The 23,426-nt window shown below is 42.4% G+C and overlaps 1 protein-coding gene across 1 annotated transcript in view; it reads right to left on the reverse strand.

The window, feature by feature from the left end:
• The window catches only part of HDAC8 (histone deacetylase 8), a 240,500-nt gene continuing 219,991 nt past the window's right edge, over nt 2,918-23,426 (reverse strand). Inside the window, exon 11 of the mRNA XM_021080459.1 lies at nt 2,918-3,483. Within this exon, the coding sequence (XP_020936118.1) occupies nt 3,461-3,483 (23 nt within the window). The 3' untranslated portion in view covers nt 2,918-3,460. The remainder of the gene's footprint in view (nt 3,484-23,426) is intronic.

Below are 23,426 nucleotides of genomic sequence, written 5' to 3' on the forward strand. Positions count from 1 at the left end.
GGATAGAACCCGCATCCTCATGGATACAAGTCAGGTTCATTACCTCTGAGCCACAACGGGAACTCCAGCAAAGCAATTCTTTCCTCTTCTCTCTCTCTTTTACAGCTTTTCTGAGGGTATAATTGATAGACCAAGGGCTGGCCATTTTTTTAATAATGATTTTTATTTTTTCCATTATAGCTGGTTTACCGTGTTCTGTCAATTTTCTACTGTACAGCATGGTGACCCAGTTACACATCCATGTATACATTCTTTTTTGTCACATTATCATGCTCCATCATAAGTGACTAGACATAGTTCCCAATGCTATACAGCAGAATCTCATTGCTTATCCATTCCAAAGGCAGTAGTTTGCATCAGTTTTAATGTGTACAATTTTATGAGTTTAGTCCTAGTAGAGCACCTCTTGCTTGTTTTGGGAATACTACCTTTGTTATTTCTCTTCTAATTAAAAAAATGGAAAATTGTGGAGTTCCCACTGTGGAGCAATGGGATTGGCGGTGTCTCTGCAGTGCCAGGACTCAGGTTCGATCCTTGGCCCAGCACAGTGGGTTAAAGGATCCAGGATTGCTTCAGCAGGTTACAACTGTGGCTAGGATCTGATCCCTGGCCCGGGAACTGCAAATGCCATGGGGAGGCCAAAAAAGAAAAAAATAAATAAAATTAGGGGTTTCCTGGTGGCCCAATGGTTAGGACTCAAGGGTTGTGAGTCCAAGAGCTGAGAGCACTCTCAGTTCTCTCACCATCAAGGCCGGGGTTCAATCCCTGGTCTGAGAACTAAGATCCCACATCAAGCTGTTGCACACTGTGGCCAAAATAAATAAGTAAATAAATAATAATAATTATTATTATTTTGTCTTTTTAGGGCTGCACCTGCGGCATATGGAGGTTCCCAGGCTAGGGATCGAATTGGAGCTGTAGTTGCCAGTCTACACCACAGCCACAGCAATGCAGGATCCAAGAGTGTTGCTGCAACCTACGCCATAGCTCACGGCAGTGGCCAGATCCTTGACTCACTGAGCAAGGCCAGGGATCAAACCTGCATCCTCATGGATGCTAGTCAGGTTTGAAGAACTACTAAATTTTTTTTTTTAAGAGGGAAATTGTTCCTGGTTCTAACTAGGGGGTTTCTTTTTAGGCTAATGTTTTAAAAAAGAATCAAATGAAAAGGAATCCTGAAGGCAATGAGGCAGTCTCTCAGGAACAGGCTTGGCCTCTGGGATGCCCAACAGTGGGTCGGTTCAATAGCTTGCTCTGAGGCTTGACCAGTAGTACCAGCAGTGGTGAGAAGGCAGTACTGGTTGCCCAGTGGGAAAGGGCTCCTTCTGGCTCAGGCCCATTCCCCTTGAAAGGAAAATGGGGCACTAGTATTCACCACTTTACCAGGTAGCAGTGTCTTGGGGCTGAGTTCTTCACAGGAATTTGGGTGATGACTTTGGGGACGGGTTCCTTAGAAAGAATGGAGATTGGGGAGCTGAAAGTGGACCAGTCAAGCCTTTGATACAACAGACCTTGGCGGGTGGTTTCTTGTAGGCTGGGAACTCAGAGTTCTCGTTTGCCTTGCTCGGCCTCCCCCTCTCCCCCTCACAACCCCCAACTGCCTCATTCAGTGCCTCCTCCCTCTTCTGTTTTTCAAAATCCCCCTTCATTTTGGTATAAGTAAAACTGCCCTTAAGCCGAGAGTGTATAATTAGAATAGCGAGCATTTGAAGTGACTGGTATTCCTAGCCGACCAGGCGCCCCGATGCTGTTTAATAAAAGCTTGGCTATTCCCATCCCGGGACACACGTTCAAGGCTTTTTCCACTCCCTTCAGCGGAATGCCCTTCCCCCCTCGGTAGCCTGGAGAAATACAACTCACTCTACAAGGCCCAGCTCAAATGTCATCCCTTTGAAAGTTTCAGGATGCTGCCCCTGCAGGGCGAGGTGCTCTCTCCCCAGTGCTCCCAACAGCGCTGGATTCATGCTCGTAACAGAGCACAAAGCATGCTGGCGTCTGGCTCCTTACCCCCTCCTTTACCTTGTTTGGGAGTTCCTAGGCGGCCAGGATGGGGCTGTCTTTGTCTCTTAGCCCAGTCCTTAAATACTTGGCAAATTGAATTACAAAATCACGACGTTCAGCTGTCTCTTCTGCTTCCTCATCTCCCTCATGACACAGGCACCCCCCCTGCCCCCCCACCACCTGCATTTTGCCACCTTGCCCTCTCCTTTGAGGTTACAGTAATACCAAGGCATCACAACTATCATTTCCATCAAGTGTGCTGATTGTCTACACTTGGCTGGAAGTAGCCTCTATTCATCAAGATGCCCCTTTTGGAGTTCCCATTGTGGCTCAGCAGGTTACGAACACTACTAGTATCCATGAGGACGTGGGTTTGATACCCGGCCTTGCTCAGTGGGTTAAGGATCCAGTATTACCGCAAGATGTGGTGTAGGTCGAAGATGTGGCTTGGATCTGGAGTTGCTGTGGTTGTGGTGGAGGCCGGCAGCTGCAGCTCCGATTCAGTTCCTAGCCTGGGAAATTCCACAGGCCGCAGGTGCAGCCCTAAAAAGAAAAAAAGGTGCCCCTCTTGGATCTGACATGCCACCTGCTCTTCCCATCACCGAATTGCTCCCCAGGCAGAGACAGCTCCTTCCGGGGTGCCAGCAAGACCCTCTCCATGGTTGCAGTACCTATATTTCCAGGAGCCCTGGACAGGCTCCAGCACAGGACAGAGCTTGGCTTTCTGTCTCTGGGACTTAATGGGGACACACTAGTTCCTCAGTGGGATCCATCACTCAGAGTCAGCCTCCCAGGCTGGGTCAGAGCAGAACATGGAAGCAGCAGGGTTATTTTTGATACCTCGGTGAGAGGAAATATTCAGAACTGTGTAATCCTGTCAGTGGTCCTTTACATTGAGGACAATGGGACAAAGGGGTAGGTTTTCAAAGATTTTATTAAAAAAACAAAATAGATCCATAATCCTAAAAACACAGGTGGATTTCTCTCCACCTCCCAGTATGCTGACCGGTCCTTCTCTGGCAAGGCTTCACTTGGATGGTTCTGAGGCCCAATCCCTGCTTCTTAGCTCCCCCCTTCACCCCATAAGCTGGCAGCTAAGTCTCCACATTTTCCTCCAGTTTCTGATCTGTCTCCTTTAAGAAAATAAAAATACCCCTCCCCAACTTGCTGAAAAATAATTTTCAAAGATTAAAAATGGCATTTGTGTGTTTTTTAAAAATAAACACTTTAAATGTTGGAAATCTTTATCTCCCCCTAGGTCTAGTTGAGGCCTCTGGGGTGCCAGCCCACCTCACCCCAGGAGGCCAGCTGCCACTTGGTGCCCCTTGGAAATTTTCAGGAAGTAATTTCTTCCAAATTTCCCCTGCAGTCACAAATTCCACACACTGCTCGCATAAACACGCTGTCTTCATTACAGGCACTGCTCCTCAGCTCTGGAAACCTGATCTCTTTTTGTCAGCTAGACCACATGCTTCAGATTCCCTGCAAACAGGAGAGAAAACAAAATTCAAATTCAGGTAACACATGTGAATTATACCTCAATAAAGCTGTTCTTAAAAAAAAGGCACTTGCATTTGGGGGCTTGTTCTCTTGCTGCTCTGGAGAACCCTGAGACTCCCTACCTGTGAACAAGCTCAGGCTAGGCTGCAGGATGGTGAGAGACATATGGCCCAGTTACCCCGGCAACCACCAGTCACCCACCAGAAGTGTGAGTGAGGCATTTGACAGCCAGCTGACTGTAGTGCTGGGGTGAACCCAGTCCAAACCAGCAGAAGAACCGCCCAGCTGAACCCAGCCCTATTGCCAATGCACAGATTTACGAGCTAAACAAATGGTTGTCTTAAGACACACACACACACACACACACACACAAGTTCGGGCAACGCTTCAGATTTCACACTAACTAACTGCATCAAATCTTTCCCTACCCCCCCAACTTTCTCACTTCCCTTAGCAGGGCACAAGTCTCCCAGCATTTTCTCTTGTGAGTACCTGTGAAGTACGAATTGGGGATTTTCCCCTGCCCTCGGGTCTGAGTCTTTGAGGGGAAAGTGATTACTTGAAACCCTTCAGGATTGGGCTCTAGGAATGAAAAGTCTGATCCCTAGACCCCTCCAGTCTTCTCCTGCCCCCCTTACCCAAGCAGAAATACTGGGCTCCAAACCCTACTGACCATTTCTCCTCTGAAACAGGAACCATGTTCTATGAGGGCAGGGACCTGAGCTGCCTTACTTTTGGTTGATCTCCAAACTCTAGCACAGTGCCTCACACACAGTAGGTGGTCAATAAATGGCTGAATGAAAGAAAGGAAGGAGGGAAAGAAAATATGTCAGCACCCACTTGCCTATCTAGTTTAATTTTTAATTTTTAAATTAATATACAGTAATCTGACTCTCTTTTGGTATGTGTAGTTCCATGATTTTTAACACATGTAAAGAGTCATGACACAGATTGGTCCCATTACCCACAAGTATTCCCTGTGTTATCTTTCTGCAGTTACATCCTCCCTTCCCCCTCTTGCCACCTGGCAACCACTGACCTATTCTCTATCACTGTAAGTGTTGTCTTTTTGAGAATGTCATATAAATGGAATCAAACAGTATGTGACCTTTTAAGACTGGCTTCTTTCGAGCAGCATAATGCCTTTGAGTTTCATGCAAATTTTAATGTTCATGCAAATTTTTAAGTGTATCAATAGTTCATTCCTTTTTGGGGGGGATCTTAACTTTTTAATTTTAAAATTATTATAGATTTACAGGAAATGGTGAAAAAGTACCAAGAGGTAACTTTCACCATGTTTTTCCAAGTGGCAACATCTTATATAATTATTATTTAATATCAAGACCAGGAAATTGACACTGGTATAATCCACAGATCATATTCAGATTTTACAAGTTTTATATGTGCTCTTGCATGTATGTGTAAGTATATAGTTCCATGAAATTTTATCACAGCAGTAGATTCATGTAACCCCCACCACAAGAAGATACAGAACTATTCCAACACCGCAAAGATCTTCCTCATGTTACCTTGTTACTGTGACTCCCTTCCCCCATCCCTAAGCCCTGACAACCATTAATTTGGCCCCCAGTTCTATAATTTTGTCATTTCTAGAATGTCATATAAATGGAAGCATACAGTATACAATGTTTTGAGATTTTTTTTCCACTCAGCACACTGCCCTTAAAGATCCATTCAGGTTGTTGCGTGCATTCAGTTTTGTTCCCTTCTGTTGCCAAGAAGCATTCCATGGTATGGATGTGGCAGAGTTTGTTTAACTACTCAGTCATTGGTGAAGGACATCTGGGGCTGTTCCCAGTTTTTGGCTATTACACATAAAGCTGCTATGAACATTCATGTACAAGTTTTTGTGTGAACCCAGTTTTCATTTCTCTGGGATAAATGCCCAAGAGTGCACCTGCTGGGTCATATGGTAGTTGCGTGTTTAATTTTCTAAAGAGCCACCAAACTGTTTTGCAGAGTGGCCATACCATTTTGCATTCCCACCAGCAACGAATGAGGGGTTAGTTTCTCATTCTTGTCCACGTTTGGTGGTGTCACTAGTTTTTATTTTGGCCATTTGATAGGTGTGTGGGGACCTCACACTGTGAGCTAAATTTGCATTTTCCTAATGGCAAATAGTGTTGAACATCCTTCCATGTACTTATTTGCTGTCTATATCTTCTTCATGTCTTCTGCTAATTAGACTCTTTTTTTTTTTTTACTGTTCAGTCTGAAGAGTTCTTTATATATTCCAGATACAAATCTATTGTTGGATATGTGATTTGCAAAGATTTTATCTCAGTATATAATTTATCTTTTCATTCTCATAACTCTTGCAAAGCAAAAGTTTATTTTTTGGGTCATGCTTTTGGTGTTTTCCACCCTTAAGCTCACAATCTCTGGATAATCTTTGATTCTTCATATCTCTCTCTCTCTTTTTAAAATTTTTAAATTTTTCATAATTATTTCTATTGTTTCTATTATAGCTGGTTTACAGTATTCTGTCAATTTTCTACTGCACAGCGAGGTGACCCAGTTACACATACATGTATACATTCTTTTTTCTCACATTATCATGCTTCATCATAAGTGACTAGGTATAGTTCCCAGTCTCTCTCTCTCTTTTTTCCCCCGTATTTGCAGCATGTGGAAGTTCTCAGGCCAGGGACTGAACCCGTGGCACAGTAGCAACCCAAACTGCTGCAGTGACAATATCAGATCCTTAACCTGCTGTACCACAAGAGAACTCCCTGATTCTTCATCTCCCTCCACATTTTATGAGTTGTCAGGCCTAACCTCAAGGTGTCTCCCAAATCTGTCCTCTCCTTTCTGTTTCCACCTCTCCTTTAGATGCACCTCTCATCACTCAGGTCACTGAAACCACCTCTTAACTGGTATTCCACCTCTGAAGCTGTCCCCCACACAATTCTAGCTGTGATCACGTGCCTCCTCTGCTCCAAATAGCGGCTCTGGACCACCTATGAATGAAGTCTAACATCTTTGCTCGAATGTGCCCCATCCATATTTTCCCATCTCCATGTGGGCCTTGGCTTATGTTGTTGTCTCTGCTGAGGAAAACCTACAGGGGATCCTGGTACTGAAGTGAGGGTCCTTCCATCTGTAAGTACAGCCAGAACTTGATGAATGTGTGTGCAGCACCCGGATGAACAAAATCCTATGTCCAAGCGTCCCAACACATGTTCACAGAAAGGAAAGGTGGGTGCTGCGTTCTCTGCTGCTCTGTCTCACTCTCCAGTTACATTTGGAGGCAATTAAGAAAAACAACAGAAACAATTTCCACCAAAAGTTGATGATGAGCAATATTGAGTTTGGGTAACAATGAAAATGTAAGCTTAAATAATGCCCATTGTTTTCCCCTCGCATCTAGCTTTTCCAGCAGTGGGTGGCAGCCTGAGAAAATTCTAAAGGCCAGCATGGGACCTGGGGAGACACAGAGTCCTGACCAGAGCGGCAAACTCAAACGCCTGTAGAGGCCAGAAATGTACTGGATGTGAGTAGAGCAGAATAGGAGCAAGACACGTGGAGCCCTCGTGATCTTTTTTTTTTTTTTCTCTTTTTCCTACTTTGCATCATGACATGAATATGAGAAATAATTGCCTTTTAAAAAAACTCTGTTAGAGTTTCTGTCGTGGCTCAGTGGTTAACGAATATGACTAGGAACCATGAGGTTGCGGGTTCGGTCCCTGCCTTGCTCAGTGGGTTAACGATCCGGCGTTGCCGTGAGCTGTGGTGTAGGTTGCAGATGCGGCTCGGATCCCATGTTGCTGTGGCTCTGGTGTAGGCTGGTGGCTACAGCTCAGATTGGACCCCTAGTCTGGGAACCTCCATATGCCATGGGTGCAGACCTATAAAAGGCAGAAAAAAGATAAAAAAAAAACCCCACAAAACCTCTGTTACAAAAGAAAACAAAGCCAAAATGGGGTCAGCAAGATGAGAAATGGAAACTTATACTTGGCCTAGAGTAGGAGACACAATAGGGAAAGGTGGGGTTTGTGGCAAACAGGAAGGTACCTGCTCACGAAGCAGGCAGCTGCTACTTGGCTTCAGTCATTCACTAGTGTGTAGCACTGTGGGCCCAGTGTGAGCAGATCTTTCTGTTGTCCAAGAGAAGTTGGAAATTCACATTGTTATGCAAAGTTTCCACGGTGTTAAATGTGGACCGCTGCTTTAAACTTTTGAAGAATATCATGGAGGACATCAATATGTGAGGCTAAACAAAACAATTTTGGAGGCAAGATGTGGCTCCCAGTTTGTGATCTCTGCATTATCGCTGGGACAGTTCTGATTTACGCCCATGGTTGCTCCATTTCGCTCTCGTGTCTTGGACTGGACAATAAATTATATCGTCACCCTATCTCTGATGTATAAGAAAGAGTGCTGAACTAGGACTGAGGAGGCTTGAGGTCTATTGATTCATCAACTTTCTGGCTCATTTTTTCATCCATTTATTCAATAAACATTTGCAGAGTGTCTATTCTTTGCCAAGTACTAGGTGCTGGTGAGCACTCTCTTTAGCTTTTTTTGCTGGTGCTGCTAATTAATAGATTTTGTTTTAGAGCAGTTTTAGGTTTACAGAAAAACTGAGCAATAAGTACAGAGACCTCTTATATTCTCCCCTGGCCTCCTCCTCCCCTGGGAGGCATTTCCCCCTATTATTAACATCTTGAATTAGTATGTATATTTGTTACAGTTGATGAGTGAATATTGATATATTATTGTTAAGTAAAGTTCATAGTTTACATTAGGGATCACTCTTGGTGTTGTACAGTTGGATGCGTTTTGACAAGTGTATATATAACGTTATGCACCCCCCATCACAGTATCATAAAGAATAGTTTCACTGCCCTAAAAATCCTGTGCTCCACCTATTTACCCCCCCTTCCCCAAAGCCATGGCAACAACCAATTTTTTTACTGTCTCTATAGTTTTGCCTTTTCCAGAATGTCATATGGTTAAAATCATACAGTGTGTAGCCTTTTCAGATTGGCTTCGTTCACTTAGCAACACATTTTTAAGTTTCCTCTCCATCTTGTCACTTAATAGCTCATTTCCTTTTACCATTGAAAAACATTCCATTGTCTGGATGTACCATGGTTTATTTATCCATTCACCTACTGAAGGACATCTTGGTTGCTTCCAAGTTTTGGCAATTATGAATAAAGCTGTTATAAACATTCATGTGCAGGTTTTTGTGTGGACATGAATTTTCAACTTATTTGAGTAAATAGCAGGAAGCATAATTGCTGTACCATATGTTAAAACTATGTTTAGTTTTGGAAGAAATCTCTTCCAAAAGTGACTGTACCATTCTGCATTCCCATCGGCAATGAATGAGAGTTCCTGTTGCTCCACATCCTTTCTAGCATTTGGTAGTGTCAGTGTTTTGGTTTTAGCTATTCAGTGAGGTATGTCTTAATTTGTAATTCTTTAGTGACGTGATTGTGAATATATTTTCTTCTTTTTTTTTTTTTTTTTTTGGTCTTTCTGCTATTTCTTGGGCCGCTCCCGCGGCATATGGAGATTCCCAGGCTAGGGGTCCAATTGGAGCTGTAGCTACCAGCCTACACTAGAGCCACAGCAACGCGGGATCCGAGCCGCATCTGCAACCTACACCACAGCTCATGGCAATGCCGGATCGTTAACCCACTGAGCAAGGGCAGGGACCGAACCCGCAACCTCATGGTTCCTAGTCGGATTCGTTAACCACTGAGCCACGACGGGAACTCAGTGAATATATTTTCATACGCTTAATTGCCATCTGTATAGCTTCCTTGGTGAGGTGTGTGTTAAGATCTTTAGCCTGTTTTCGTTTTTTTTTTTTTTTTTTTTTTTTTCTTCCTTTTGACTATACCCATAGCATGTGGAAGATCCCAGGCCAGGGATCGAACTGGTGCCACAGCAGCAGCCCAAGCCACTGCAGTGACAATGCCAGATCCTTAACCCACTGAGCCACAAGAGAATTCCATTTGGCTCATTTCGCTTTTTTTTTTTTTTTTTTCCTTTTTCTCTTTATGGCTGCACCTGCAGCATATGGAAGTTCCTGGGCTAGGGGGTTAAATTGGAGCTGCAGATTCAGGCCTATGCCACAGCTTGTGGCAACACTGGATTCTTAACCCACTGAGCGAGGCCAGGGTTCAAAGCTGCATCCTCATGGATACTAGTCGGGTTCTTAAACCACTGAGCCACAATGAGAATTTCTGGTCCATTTTTTGATTGTGTTATTTTCTTATTGTTGAGTTTTAAGAGTTCTTGATATATTTTGGCTCAGAGTCCTTTATTGGATATGTGTTATATTTCTCACAGTTTGTGCCTTGTCTTTTTAGTCTCATAATCTTTAGTCTTTTTAATGTAGAGCAGCATTGTCCAATAGAGATTTCCGGGATGATAGAAATGTTCTATATCTATGCTGCCTGATATGATGGCCATTAGTTACAAGCGGTTATTGAGTACTTGAAATGTGGCTAGTGCAAGTGAAGAACTGAATTTTAAACTTAATTTTAGTAAGTTAAATTTAAATGGCCACATGTGGCTAGTGGTTACCATATAGGACAGTATAGATATGGAACAGTTCCCTTTTGCTTTTTTTCCCTTCATGACATTGACTGGGGTCATCCTTATTTGCTCCTTTGTTTACAAGCTCCCTTTCAATCCATTAGCAAGTCTTGTCAATACTACCTCCACAATATATTCCAAACCCACCCACTTTCCTCCAACCTTCACTGCTATAACTTTATTCCAAACTACAGTCACTTCTTGCATGGACAACTCTAATAGCCTCAATATTGGTCTCCCTGCTTTCATCCTTGTCCCCCGCAACCTTTTCTCTATATGGCAGCCTGAGTATTTTGTTAAAACTTAGGTTAGACCATACTACTCTTATGCTCAAAACCCTCTATGGCTTCCAATCACATCTAGCTACCAAACCACTTAGCTACCAAGCTCTGCAGGGTCTGCCCCCATCTCTGATCTCTTGTCTGCTGCCACCCTCCTTGCTCACTCTGTTCTGGCCATGTGGGGCTTCTTTGCATTCCTGGAATACATGAGTCATTTTTCCCTCTTGGGGCTCCCCCTTCTTTGCCTGTGTAATTCCTTCCACCTGGAATGATATTCTCATTCCTGACTCTTGTCATCATCCAGGTCTCAACCCAAAAGTCACCTCTGAGGGGTCTGATGACCACCCAAAGTGGCCACCCCGGTCACTCATTTTCTGTCACATATTCCTGTCCTTTTTTTTTTTTTCCTGGGGCTTTTTAGGGCCACACCTGTGGCATATGGAGGTTCCCAGGCTAGGGGTCTAATCAGAGCTACAGCTGCCCGCCTACACCGCAGCCACAGCAACGCAGGATCCGAGCTGCGTCTGCGACCTGGATCCTCAACCCACTGAGTGAGGCCAGGGATCGAACCTGCAACCTCATGGTTCCCAGTCGGATTCGTTTCCACTGCACCACGACGGGAACTCCATGTTCTATTTTCTTCAATGCACTTAGCACGCCAAACACATCTGGAATGCTTACCTTGCTACTGTTGTCTGTCTCCTCTCACAAGCTCCATGAGGGTAGAGGTGTGTCTGTCTTGTTCATCATTCTATTTTCAGCCCCCTCAACATTGCTCAAAGATTGATTAATCTACAGTCACTGAAGGAATGAACATCTAGATGCGAATTTAGGACTGTTGTAAAGGGTTCCCCAAACTTCCATTATATGAGTACCCCTTTCAGGAACATTGTCATATCTACTTAACATCTGTATTAATAGTAACTCTTTTTCTTTATATCAACTTAGTTGAAAAATGTTAATACCTGGGAGTTCCTGGTGTGGCACAATGGGTTACAAATCTGACTGAAGCGGCTTGGGTCACCTCAGAGGTGTGGGTTCGATCCCTGGCCTGGCACAGTGGGTTAAAGGACCAGACATTGCTGCAGCTGTGGCTTGGATTCAATCCTTGGCCCAGGAACTTCCATATGCCATGGGTGCGGCCAAAAAATTTTTTTAAAAATACTTATTTTGGCTTTATTTAAGTAATAACAAAAACAATAATAATGTTGTGCTTAGTACATTTAAAACATACATTAAAACATATATGACTATTAAGATGGAAACCGTCTTTGTGTCACCTCAAATCGTCTCTCATGCAGAGGTATATGAGGCACATTTTGAGAAAAATCATTGAAAGAATTGCTTTTGGACAGATGCTACCCAGGCTGCTCTGCTGCCACCAGCCTTTACTATCTGAGAATCTTGTATGCGACACCCCCACCCCATGTCTTCAATGAGCTAAACCCCATGCTGAGTGCTGGGGCCACAGAGGAGAACAAGACACAGTTCTTTCCCTCAAGAAGCTCTCAGTCTAGCAAGGAAAGCATATATGGAGACAAACACATCATAGTCCACAGCAACAAGGCCATATAATACCAGTCTGTACAGAGTGCTGAGGGCATACAAAGAGAGAGGACATGGAAGGCTTCATAGAGGAGGTGGCATCTTGAAGGGCAAAGGGAAAGAGAATGGTCCAGGCAGCAGAAACAGAGCAGGATGTATAAAGGTCCCTGCAAAGTTTTTGTGACCAGAGCACAGGATGAGTGTCAGGGATGGGGGCAACAAGGCTGGAGAGATGGTCAGAGGCCAGAGTACCAAGGGCCTTGAAGGCCATGGTCTTTTCCTAGAGGCCATGGGGAGCCTTTGAACAATTTTCAGATGGGGGTGTGGAGGTCCATCTAGTGTGATCCAGGCCTAGAGGAAGTTCCTCAGCTGCGGCCCCATCACTAGCTTTGAGGGTCTCACTCTACCTGGAAACAATGGCAGAACAAAGGATTTCTATGGAGCCTTAGGCTTGTGCTGAAATGGATGGCTGATTTTAATTTTTAGCTCTTAATTGTTAATTGTATTGTTTGCCTTGGAATGTAGATCCCTCCTGTCATCAGAAAGCCTTTCAATGACAATTAAGTGTAACCACCAATTACCACTTATTTGCCTCTGACCTGAATTAGAACTTGAGGCTATGAATTCATTCCATCAGGCTTCTGGCTTTTAGAGGGTATCAGCCCTTGGGGGATATTTACCCTGATGTTTTGGGTGCTCTGGTCCTAATTTGTAAGGAACTCCTTCAGTCTCAAACAGAATCGAAGCAATTTCTAAAATAGCCTATGATTCATTTTTACTCCCCTCCTGTGCCTAAATCTGCTGACTCCATGTGGAGGGATAGGCACAAGTAACTGGAGAGGTGACATCACAGGAGTGAGCTGCCTGCCTGCCAGCCAGCCAGCTTGTGGCGCTCAGCCTGGCCTAGGAGTGGTCTATCTGCTGGGCTGGGCAATGCCTCCCAGCCGTTTTGGAGTCCCAGCTCCAGGTTCTTTGGTCCTTGAGCTTTCTCCGCAGTCCTTTTTCAGACAAAAATTCTGGGTCTGGAAATCCAGGATAATGGGAATAGCAGCGGCAGGAAGAATAGTACAGCCTCACATCTGTATAATGATTTAGAGTTGTGAAAGCCATTTGCTCCATTTTGCTCCACCCAAATGCCAGTGGGAAGTGGAAGCTGGGATTTTAGGCCTGAACCGGTGACAAACTCTCGCTCTGTTGCACAAAAGAGCAAAGCGCTAACATTCCCTGTTCACCTCAAGGTACATCATGATTGGACCTTGGACGCCACCAGAAGGTCAGAGAGACTCCTTTCAGCTTCTAGGTGCTTCTTGAAAGAGAAATTCTCCAGGGCAAATTGCCTGGCAGGCACAATCTATGAACCATGCCATCCTCATGGAGCCAGCAAGTGGTGCCAGTCTCAGTACTGCCAACTCCTTCTGCACACCCTGGCTTACCATCCCCATGGTCCTGAAGACCTTTACTGGAGCCAAAGGCATGGCCTCTAACTGTGAAGCCCCAAAGGTAGGGTGTGTTGTGAACATCTGGAAGTGCCAATAGCTGCCACAGTAGATCAAGGGCCCATGAAAGGAAAAAAGGCCTCAACCATCATTGCAGATCCTGAAGTGAAGGGCTAGTGCACCAGTCTGTGAACAGCTGAGGAGTGGGGTGGAGGGATTCTTTCCTGGGAGGAGCCATAAAAAGTTCTGCAGTGGTCTCATGTCGGCTCTGTGATCTTCGAGCACCTGGTCTCAGCATAGCTTGGTGTCCCCAGTGCTCTATCACTATCACTAGCATAAGAGGTGTCCTGGCTTGGCTCCCCTCCTCAGCTCCTTCTCAGCATCATGGCTCCCAGGGGGATACGATGATGGAAGCAGTGAGTCACAGATGCTTAGCAGTATTGCGAGAGTGGCAGGTGCTCTGGCTGCCATGGCTGCTGCCGCCACTACCACATGGATTCAGAGTGATCCAGTGCAAGACCATAGAAGCTGGTCAGTGCCATGAGAATGGCATCTTGGTAAAAACCAAGATGCTGTACTCAGGCAATTCTGTCTGTTGGAAACCTTGGCGGGGTATAAAAGTGATCCTTTGGAAAGTTGAATCTGTAAACTTATATGTGAAAAGCAACAGACAGAGCAGAACATCACCTCCAAAGCAGAGGGGCCTCCCAGAACCTGTTTTCCAGCTCATGGGGGATATGTGTGCCTATGAAAATAGATTAAGGATCACCACCTCAGCCTGTTTTAGAGATGTGAATAAAAATCTTGGCTGGGGACTGCCTCTTCTCTGGTTGACTGATTTTTCAATTGATTTGTATTTATTAGCTAATGAAATTAAAGTTGTAAAAATGATAACAGAAACACAATAAATCTCTCCTACAACTGGCGGTTTCTATGTCACTATGGTGCATTCCTCACTTTGATTACTTCAAAGTCTATTATTTTGTTCTCAATTATTCTGTTTTTCTGGCACTGGAGAAAATCAATTTGTTTTATTTTCTCTTATTCATGCACTCAATTATGCTCTTCGGGCACATTTAATCACTTTGATGTTTTCATTTTATGGCCCCGTCTCTAGGCACTTCAGCTGCATTGCTGCCAACGGGCAAGCAGGACTAATTTGCATGTCACAATAGACTTGAAATTCTAACTCAATTTAGAAATCTTTATGAAATCTCCCTCCAAAATATGCTTGGAGCTGCAAAGAGGCAGGAGGATGTGGGTAAACCAGGAGCCTATAAAGATGCTTCCCTTTCTCAAACACTGAGAGCTCTTTGGTGTCCAGGTAAAGCAGAGCAGTCCCTGAGATGGGACGTCTGCATAGCTTCCTCTAGAACTTTGCGGTGAGAATCTTGCAAAGGCTGTCCCTCAGCAGCAAGGCCAGAGAGGCTGGGCCTGCTTACTCTGGCATAAAACGGCCCTTAACATTGCTGGATTTGGCGGCTGTGCTAAAGACAGCACCTGAATCTCAGTTGGTTAAAGGGCCTCTGGGTAGACGGAGAGAGGGCCTCTGGGTAGATGGAGAGAATTGTCAACAGTTAGGCATTCCAGAACACTGAGTGGTTTACCTTATTTTCTCTAATAAGTTCTAACCTCTCTTTTGCCCTTTGATTATCTTAGAGCTAAAGGCTGGAGGGGACTAAGTGATATAATTGCTTTAGGCATGAACTTTGGGCAAACAGAAAAAAAAAGCTTAATTAAACACATTAGAGCCTCCAACTGTTCTTCAAAAGTTTTTGGTTTGTTGTATGCAGCAACCAGCAGCTCTACCTGGCAGAAGGAAGATTCTGTGTTTCCTCTTCTAAACCTTGGGTATGATCTTCAGTTTCTCATGTGGAAACCCAGCTCCTTCACTTACTTGCTGTGTGACCCTGGACAAGCTAATTAACCTCCCTGAGTTCTCTCATATATTAAATGGGGCTATTTACATTCTCTACCTCAGTGATAGATTTGCTTCCTAAACTTCAATATTGACAATTTCACCATATTTACACATCACTTATGTGGAAACCTCTCTTATATTTGTTAAAAAATCTCATAAATTCATCCTATGCTAGGTATCTATGAAATCGAAGTATTTGATGTGATAGTTATATGTCTTTCTATTACACAGTAAAACCTATATAATTAAATACACCAAATTCATTCCTGCTTCACAATTTTTGATCCTGTTCTCCCCTTCATCTAGAGTGTTCTTCACCCCAGTTTTTGCAAAGCTCCTCTCCTTACTGCATTAAGCTCTATTTCCAAATGTCGCCTCCTCATAGAGGCCTTCACTGATCACCCTATTTAAAATAGTACCCTTTTCAAATTTATCAGTAATCAACACTAAATGTTTACTTATTTGCTTACTATCTTCCCCTCTAGAACAAAGCTCCATGATGGGCAAGGCCTTCACCTGTCCTTTTTACATTTCTATCACCTAGAATAATGCCTAGCATGTATTAACACCAAATATGTATTTGTTGAATGAATGAAACATAAAAATAGGAAATGAGCATAGCAGTAACCAGGCTCCCCCTCCACCCCACAAGGGTAGTGTCAGAGAATGCAGAGTGGAAAGCCAGGACTTCAATCTCTGCTCAATGGGAAGGAGGCCCACCCACCATGTGTCAGTGGAGGCCACGTGGTAAGCAGTAACAAGGTGCCACTGTCAATCCTGTCCAGGGTAGTTCTTGAGGTCCAGTGGGGAGACTGAACTTCCACTCTTGCCCAGTAATAATGAAGCATCCCTCCTCCCCCTAGGCTGTCAATGACAGCTAAGTGGAGAAACTAGACTTTTACCCCCACCTGGAGGTAATGAGGTGGTGCCTCCCTTCCCTGCCAGCATGGTGTCAGAGGAAGGCTGCTAAAACAGAAGATTTGCAGGGTTTCATAAAAATATCTAAAATGTTCAGGATATAATAGAAAATCACTGTACCAACAACAGAAAACTCTCAACTTGAATGAGAAGAAGGCAATCAAGAGATGCCAACATAGAGGGACAGCAATGTTGGAAATTTCTAAGTAGTTTAAAGCAGCCATCAAAAAAAAACTTCGATGAGCAGTTACAAACAGTTATTTCTTTGCTTTTCTCAGCAAAGAAATAAAGAAAACTAAATGAAAATTTTAGAATTGAAAAATACAATACATGAAATTGAAAAAAACCTTAACAGTGGCCTCAACAGCAGAATGGAGAGGGCAGAGGAAGAATCAGTTACTTGGAATATATAGAACAATATAAATTAACTAATTTGAAGAAAAGACAAAAATAGTCCAAAAATGAGTGGAACCTCTAAGGGAAAGATAATGCAAATGACAGTGGTTTTCTCATGACAGATCAGGTGGGACTATAATAAAAGATCTTACATTCATGTCATCAAAATCCCAGAGGAAGAGAAGAAAGAAGATGGGACTGAAAAAGTATTTGAAGAAATAATGGCTAAAGATTTCCCCAAGTTGGCAAAAGACAAGAAGCTGGCTGAATTTCAAACTGTATGAACTCAAAGAAATCCATACCAAGATCTATCATAATCAAATCCCTGAAAACTAAAGAAAAAGAGAAAATCTGGAAAACAGAAAAAAAATAAAACCCAACAATAACAACAACAAAGGCTTACCTATAAGGGAAAGATAATGCAAATGACAGTGGTTTTCTCATGACAAAAACCATAGAGGTCAGAAGGAGGTGGTACAGCATTTTTCAGAAAATAAATGTCAACCCAGAATTCTACATCCAGTGAAAATGTCCTTCAGGAATGAAGGGAAAATAAAAAATATTCTCAGAGGAAGGGAAACTAAGAGAATTTGTTGCTCCTAGGCTTACCCTAAGTGATTAGCTAAAGGAAGCTTCTGACATGGAAAGGAAATGATGAAAGAAGAAATCTTGGGACACCAGGAAGGAAGAAAGAAAAAAGAAAAGGGTAAAAATATGGGTAAATAGAAAAGATTTTTCTTCTGAGTTTTCTAAATTATGTTTGATGACTGAAGTAAAAATTATAACACTCTCTGATATGGTTCTGAATATATGCAGAGGAAATATCTATTAGGTTATATAAGAACAATTAGATCATAAATTGGGGTGGGAAAAGGGACTTAAAAGTAGGTAAGAATCGAGGTCTCTTATAATGCAGCAGGTTAAGGATTTGGCACTTGTCACTGCAACAGCTCAGGCTGCTGCTGTGGTGCAAGCGTAATCCCTGGCCTGGGAACTCCTGCATGCTACAGGCATTGCCCAAACAAAACAAGTAGGTAAGGTTTCTACACTTCACTCAAACCAGTAAAATGTCAATACCAGTAGACTGTGGTAAGTTACTTAGGTATAATATATACCCAGGGCAACCAGTAAAAAGCCTATACAATGATATACAATCAAAGTCACTACAGATGAATCAAAAGGGAATTTGAACAAAGGTACACGTCATGTATAGTAAAGGTAGAATAAGAAAACAGAGAAACAAAGAACAGGGGGAACAAAGAGAAAATAAAAAATGAAATGGCCAATTTAATCTCTAATGTAAAAATTCCATTGAATGTAAATTATCTAAATATACTAGTTAAGAGATAAAGATTGACAGAGTGGCTAAAAAAATGATCCAACTATCTGTTGTCTATGGGAAATTCACTTCAAATATGATATAAGTAGGTTGAAAGTAAAAGGATAGAATAAAAAATGCCATGCAAACGTTAGTCAAAAGAAATCCCCACCCAGGAGTGGGTATTTTTTTAAATTAAAATATAGTTGATTTATGATGTTGTGCCAATTTCTGCTGTATGGAGTAGCTATATTGATATTAGATAAAGCAGACTTCAGAACAACAAAATGAACAGGGACAGAGAAATATCATTACATAATGATAAAAGGGTCATTACTAAGAAGATATAGCAATCCTAAATGTGTATGCACCAAACAACAGAGCTTTAGAGTACCTGAAACAAAACCTGCTAGAGCTATAAGGAGAAATAGATCCAGATTAGAGATGGAGAATTCAACATCCCACTCTTAGCAATTGATAATAGAACAACTAGGCAGAAAATTAGTAACGATATAGAAGAACTCAAAAATGCTATCAATCAATAGGATCTATGTGACATTGAAAGAATACTCCACCAAACAACAGCAGAATACACATTCTTTTCAAGCACTCACAGAACACATGCCAAGATAGACCATATACTGGGTTTTAAAACAAACATCAACAAACCGAAAATATTTGAAATTATGGAGAACATGTTTTCTGACCACAGTGGTATCAAAGTAGAAATTAAACCTCCTGAAAAAGAATTCTGCAGGCCCAGATGGTCTCATTGGAGAATCCTACTAAAAGGGAGATTTAACACCAATTCTCTACATCTCTTGCAGAAAATAAAAGAGAAGGGAACACTTTCAAACTCATTTTATAGGGCTAGTATTGTCCTGATACTGAACGCAAATGATGACAGCAAAAAAACCACAGACGAACATCCCTCATGAATATAGATGCAAAATCATCAACAAAATATTAGCAAATAGAATTCTTAGCAATTCATTCTTGGAATTAATTCTTAGAATTATAGATGATGTATAATACACAGCAGTGACAATGCTGGATCCTTAATATATATATTATACACCATGAACAAGTGGGGTTTATTCCAGGTACAAAAATCTGGTTCAATATTTGAAAGTCAATGTAACGTAAAAGGCTAAGGAAGAAAAATTACATAGATATCAGTATTAGTATCAACTGATACAGAAACAGCATTTAATAAATTCAATATCCATTCATGACATAAATTCTCAGAAAACTAGGGATATAGAGGGTACTGTCTCAATTTGTAAGGAAAAACTACAAAACCTACAGCTAACTCCCTACTTAATGGTGAAACACTGAATGTTTTCCCTCTAAGTTCTGGAATAAGGCAAGGATGTCTGTTCTCACTACTCCTCTTTTTAGGGCTACACCCACATCAGATGGAAGTTCCCAGGCTGGGGGTCGAATCAGAGCTGTAGTTGCCAGCCTACATCACAACGTGGGATCTGAGCTGCATCTGCAACCTACACTACAGCTCACAGCAACACCAGATCCTTGACCTACTGAGCAAGGCCAGGGATCAAACCCTTATCCTCATGGATACTAGTCAGATTCATTTCTGCTGTGCCACAATGGGAACTCCTGTTCTCACTACTCTTATTCGATATAATACCAGAAGTCTAAGCCAGTGCAATAAGGCAAGGAAACAAAAAGCATATAGATTGGAAAGGAAGAAATAAAACTGTATTTGCAGATGAATGGTAATCTATATAGAAAATCCTAATAAGTCTACAAGAAAACACCTAGAAATAATAAATGAGTTCAGGAAAGTCACAGGCTATAACCACAATATACAAAAATAATGTGTATATACAGGGAAATATATATATATTGTATATACAGGGAAATATATATATATATATATATATACACACACACACAATGAACACATGGAGGCCAAAATGAAAAACACAGTAATTCAAAAAAAAGGGGAAAACTTAGTTATGAAACCTGTTCAGGATCTGTATGCTGAAAATTACAAAATGCTGATAAAGGAAATCAAAGGAGATCTAAATAAATGGAGAGACATACCATGTTCATGGATTGTAATTCACTCCAAATTGATATACAGGTTTAACACACTTCCTAACAGAATTACATCAAGGGTTGTTTTTTTTTTAAAGATATAGACAAGATTATTCTAAAGCTTACATGGAAAGGCAAAGAAACTAGTATAGCTGAAACAACTTTGAATTAAATTTTTTTAGGCTGCGTTCATGGCATATGGAAGTTCCCAGGGATCAAACCTGTGCCATGGCAGCAACCCAAGCCACAGCAGTGATAACATCGGATCCTTAACCCACTGTGCCACAAGAGAACCCCTAAAACAATTTTGAAAAAGAAGAAAAAGGAATCATTCTACCTGATTTTAAGATTTATTATATAGCTACAGTAATCAAGACAGGAATAGACACACAGATCAATGGAGTGGAAGAGAAAATCCAGAAAGACAAAGTGAGATAGTTGCCTTGGAGTGGATGAGAATTTTGGAAAGGGAAGTGGTCCCAGGTAGCTATCTGGGTTTTCTGCCCTTCTACTAGAGTGAAGAGACTTCACACGATGAGTCATGGGAGGCCTGCTTTTCAAGACAAATAGAAGCATTCTAGAATTACCAGAAAGAAAACAGCACTTCAGACATGTACAATCGTCCATCTCCAGTCCCTTATTTTTCTAGCAGGGTGCAGGTGTTGTGACTAGATTTTGTAAGTCAAAAATTGGGACATATGGTCTGTTAAAAGATTAAATTTTCCTTAAAACTCCAACACGTATTCCTGTTTCTGACTATATATATATATATATTGTCTTTTTGCCATTTCTTGGGCCGCTCCTGCAGCATATGGAGGTTCCCAGGCTAGGGGTCGAATCGGAGCTGTAGCCACCAGACTACGCCAGAGCCACAGCAATGCAGGATCCGAGCCGCGTCTGCAACCTACACCACAGCTCACGGCAATGCCGGATCGTTAACCCACTGAGCAAGGGCAGGGACCGAACCCGCAACCTCATGATTCCTAGTCGGATTCGTTAACCACTGCGCCACGACGGGAACTCCCTGTTTCTGACTATAAAAGCAATACGTGTTCATGATAGACATTTTGAAAAATAGAGAAAAAGAATAAAGAACAAGTGAAAAATTACTTGAAAAATTTTAATTTTCAAGTAATTCCAATCTTATCACCAAAGATAACTCCAATAATAATTCCAATCTTACCACCAAAGATAACTACGGTTATCATTTTTGGTTTATTTCCTCCTAGGGTTTTCCTATGCCTATCCACACAATTACTTAACACACATGTTACGTTTACTTACAAAATTGAGACTATATGGTATTAAATCATGTCCTTTTTTTTCACTTGATAGTTATCATGAGCATTATTCTCTTGTCATTAAATTATATTTAAAAATTTCTTTTTAATTGGCTGCAATGAATTCCTTCATGTAGTTGTACTGAGACATTGTATCATACCTAAAATTCAATGTATCAAAATAGAATGGGTCAAGTATATGTTTCTGTAAAACTCCCCCAATGGCTCCCCATCTCTGTTGGTATCCAGGCTGGAAGCCTCAGAGTTATCTTTACTTCCTCCTTTCTCACAATCCCCTATAAATGACATACCTCCAAGTGCTGTTGATACTCTCTTCCTAACAGCTCTAAGCCATCTGGGAAGAATAGGATAGGGAGTATCCCACCACCATTATTCCAGGAATACCTTGGAATACCGCCATGATCCATCCAAATATCACTGCGTCATGTCATGTCCTAATTCCAGACTCTAGAATGGCTCCCACTATACTGTATCCAATATGGACAACTCAGCCTGAAATTCAAGGGAACCTACCATCTGCCCCTGACCCCCACCTAGCCAAATTTCTCTTGCTATGAGCACTTCCCTATTCTATTTAAAACACCCCAAGCTTCTGACAGCACTCTCCCTAAAGTCTTGGTCCTTCTACCTTGCATTAGCCCTTTAGCCCTTATCTGTCTAAGGGGGTTAGTTTTGTCTCCTCAGCTAGACTTCTCAGCTGTTTTTCGGAAGCTCAGATCACATCTTAAACTTCTCTGATATCTCTCATTACACCAAGCACTTGGAAAGCTCCCCAAAATATTCACTGAATGATTTAACTGGGCTTTAAAGTAGGGACACAATGATACTTCTTAAAATTAACCTGGTTCAGAGCTTCACTTTGGGAGACATTGCGGGGTGGGAAGGGTTTACTAGGGGTGATTGGAAAGAGCAGACAGGGGATGATGAGTAGACTTGACTGAGCAATAGTGCCAAGGAGAGGAGGGGCACCAGGCCTCGAATCAAATTCTGATGTCACTACTTACTGGTGAGGTGACTGTGGACATGTTACAGTACCTTTGTGGGCACTAGTTGCCTACCTCATGAGATAATTGTGAGGATGAAATGCGATCACCTATGTGAAGAATTCACCATGGTGATACACAGTAGGTTTTAATAATGGGAGTTCTCACTTACTGGATTTAGGTAAGTATTTCAAGTCTTCCAAAGTAATCTGCCAAGGGTATTCATGGTTTGTTAAAGGCTGCTGTTGAAGTTACTAGACCTTTGAGGAGTAGCCTTCATTTTAATTTTAGATCTTTGCAAATTTTCAGCATGATATTTTTGTGACTTTTTCTATTCGACAATGATAGCAACAACAATAACCAATCTTTCCAATTCTTACACATTTTAGTGAAGCAAGCAGGGCTCCTGAAAAAGACCACAGCAGGCTGGAGAGGGATAAAGAAAGGACAGCGCATGCAAGGGGAGATAAGGGATGGACGTCACAGAGGTCCTCACCTGAAGTCATGCAAATTGGCTAAGGGTAGCCTCCACAATTCTGCTCCAAAGTCCTTCTGAGAAGCCCTAAAGCAAATGGTCAGTCTGTCTTGGGATCAACCCTACCTTTCAACTTATCCTCATGGCTTCTCAAGGAGCAAGAGAAGGTGTGGCAAGAAGCCGAGTTTCCATGGTGTAGAGTTCCCCCAGGCAGAAGCACTGCTTCAAGCCGGGGGCTCCAGCAGGCCTTGGACATGCCCAGACCTGATGCCCCAATTGCTAGTCCCTAGAAGAATGTCAATCCCAGGTTTCAGGCTGCCAGAGGGGCTGCTGCTTACACTCAGCACAGTGGTTCTCCCGAGAATATCACCAGCGGATGTGCAAAGGGTCTTATCTTAGGGCTGTGGAACTGTAAAGAGTAGGCTGGGGCTGGCGACCACAGCACACTTCAGGCAGCAGGAGCTGGGTGGGTGGGCTTCTTCTGCCTTTTCTCCTTCTCTATTACTTGTCTATCCAGCATGAAATGAAGCTGGAAGTTTCAATTACACTAAGGTGGGGTGAGGGAGGTATGGCTAAAAGGCCTAGGTCAGGGACCGGAATTTCAAATGTTGTCCATGGCTGTCTTTCCTCCCATTTCCAGAGAGACATCAGATTTCAGATGATTTGGATTAGCCACACGGAAGGAGCCTGGTGTATAGTACAAGGTGGGAA

Source organism: Sus scrofa, chromosome X (assembly GCF_000003025.6).
Source record: "Sus scrofa isolate TJ Tabasco breed Duroc chromosome X, Sscrofa11.1, whole genome shotgun sequence".
NCBI classification, from domain to species: domain Eukaryota; kingdom Metazoa; phylum Chordata; class Mammalia; order Artiodactyla; family Suidae; genus Sus; species Sus scrofa.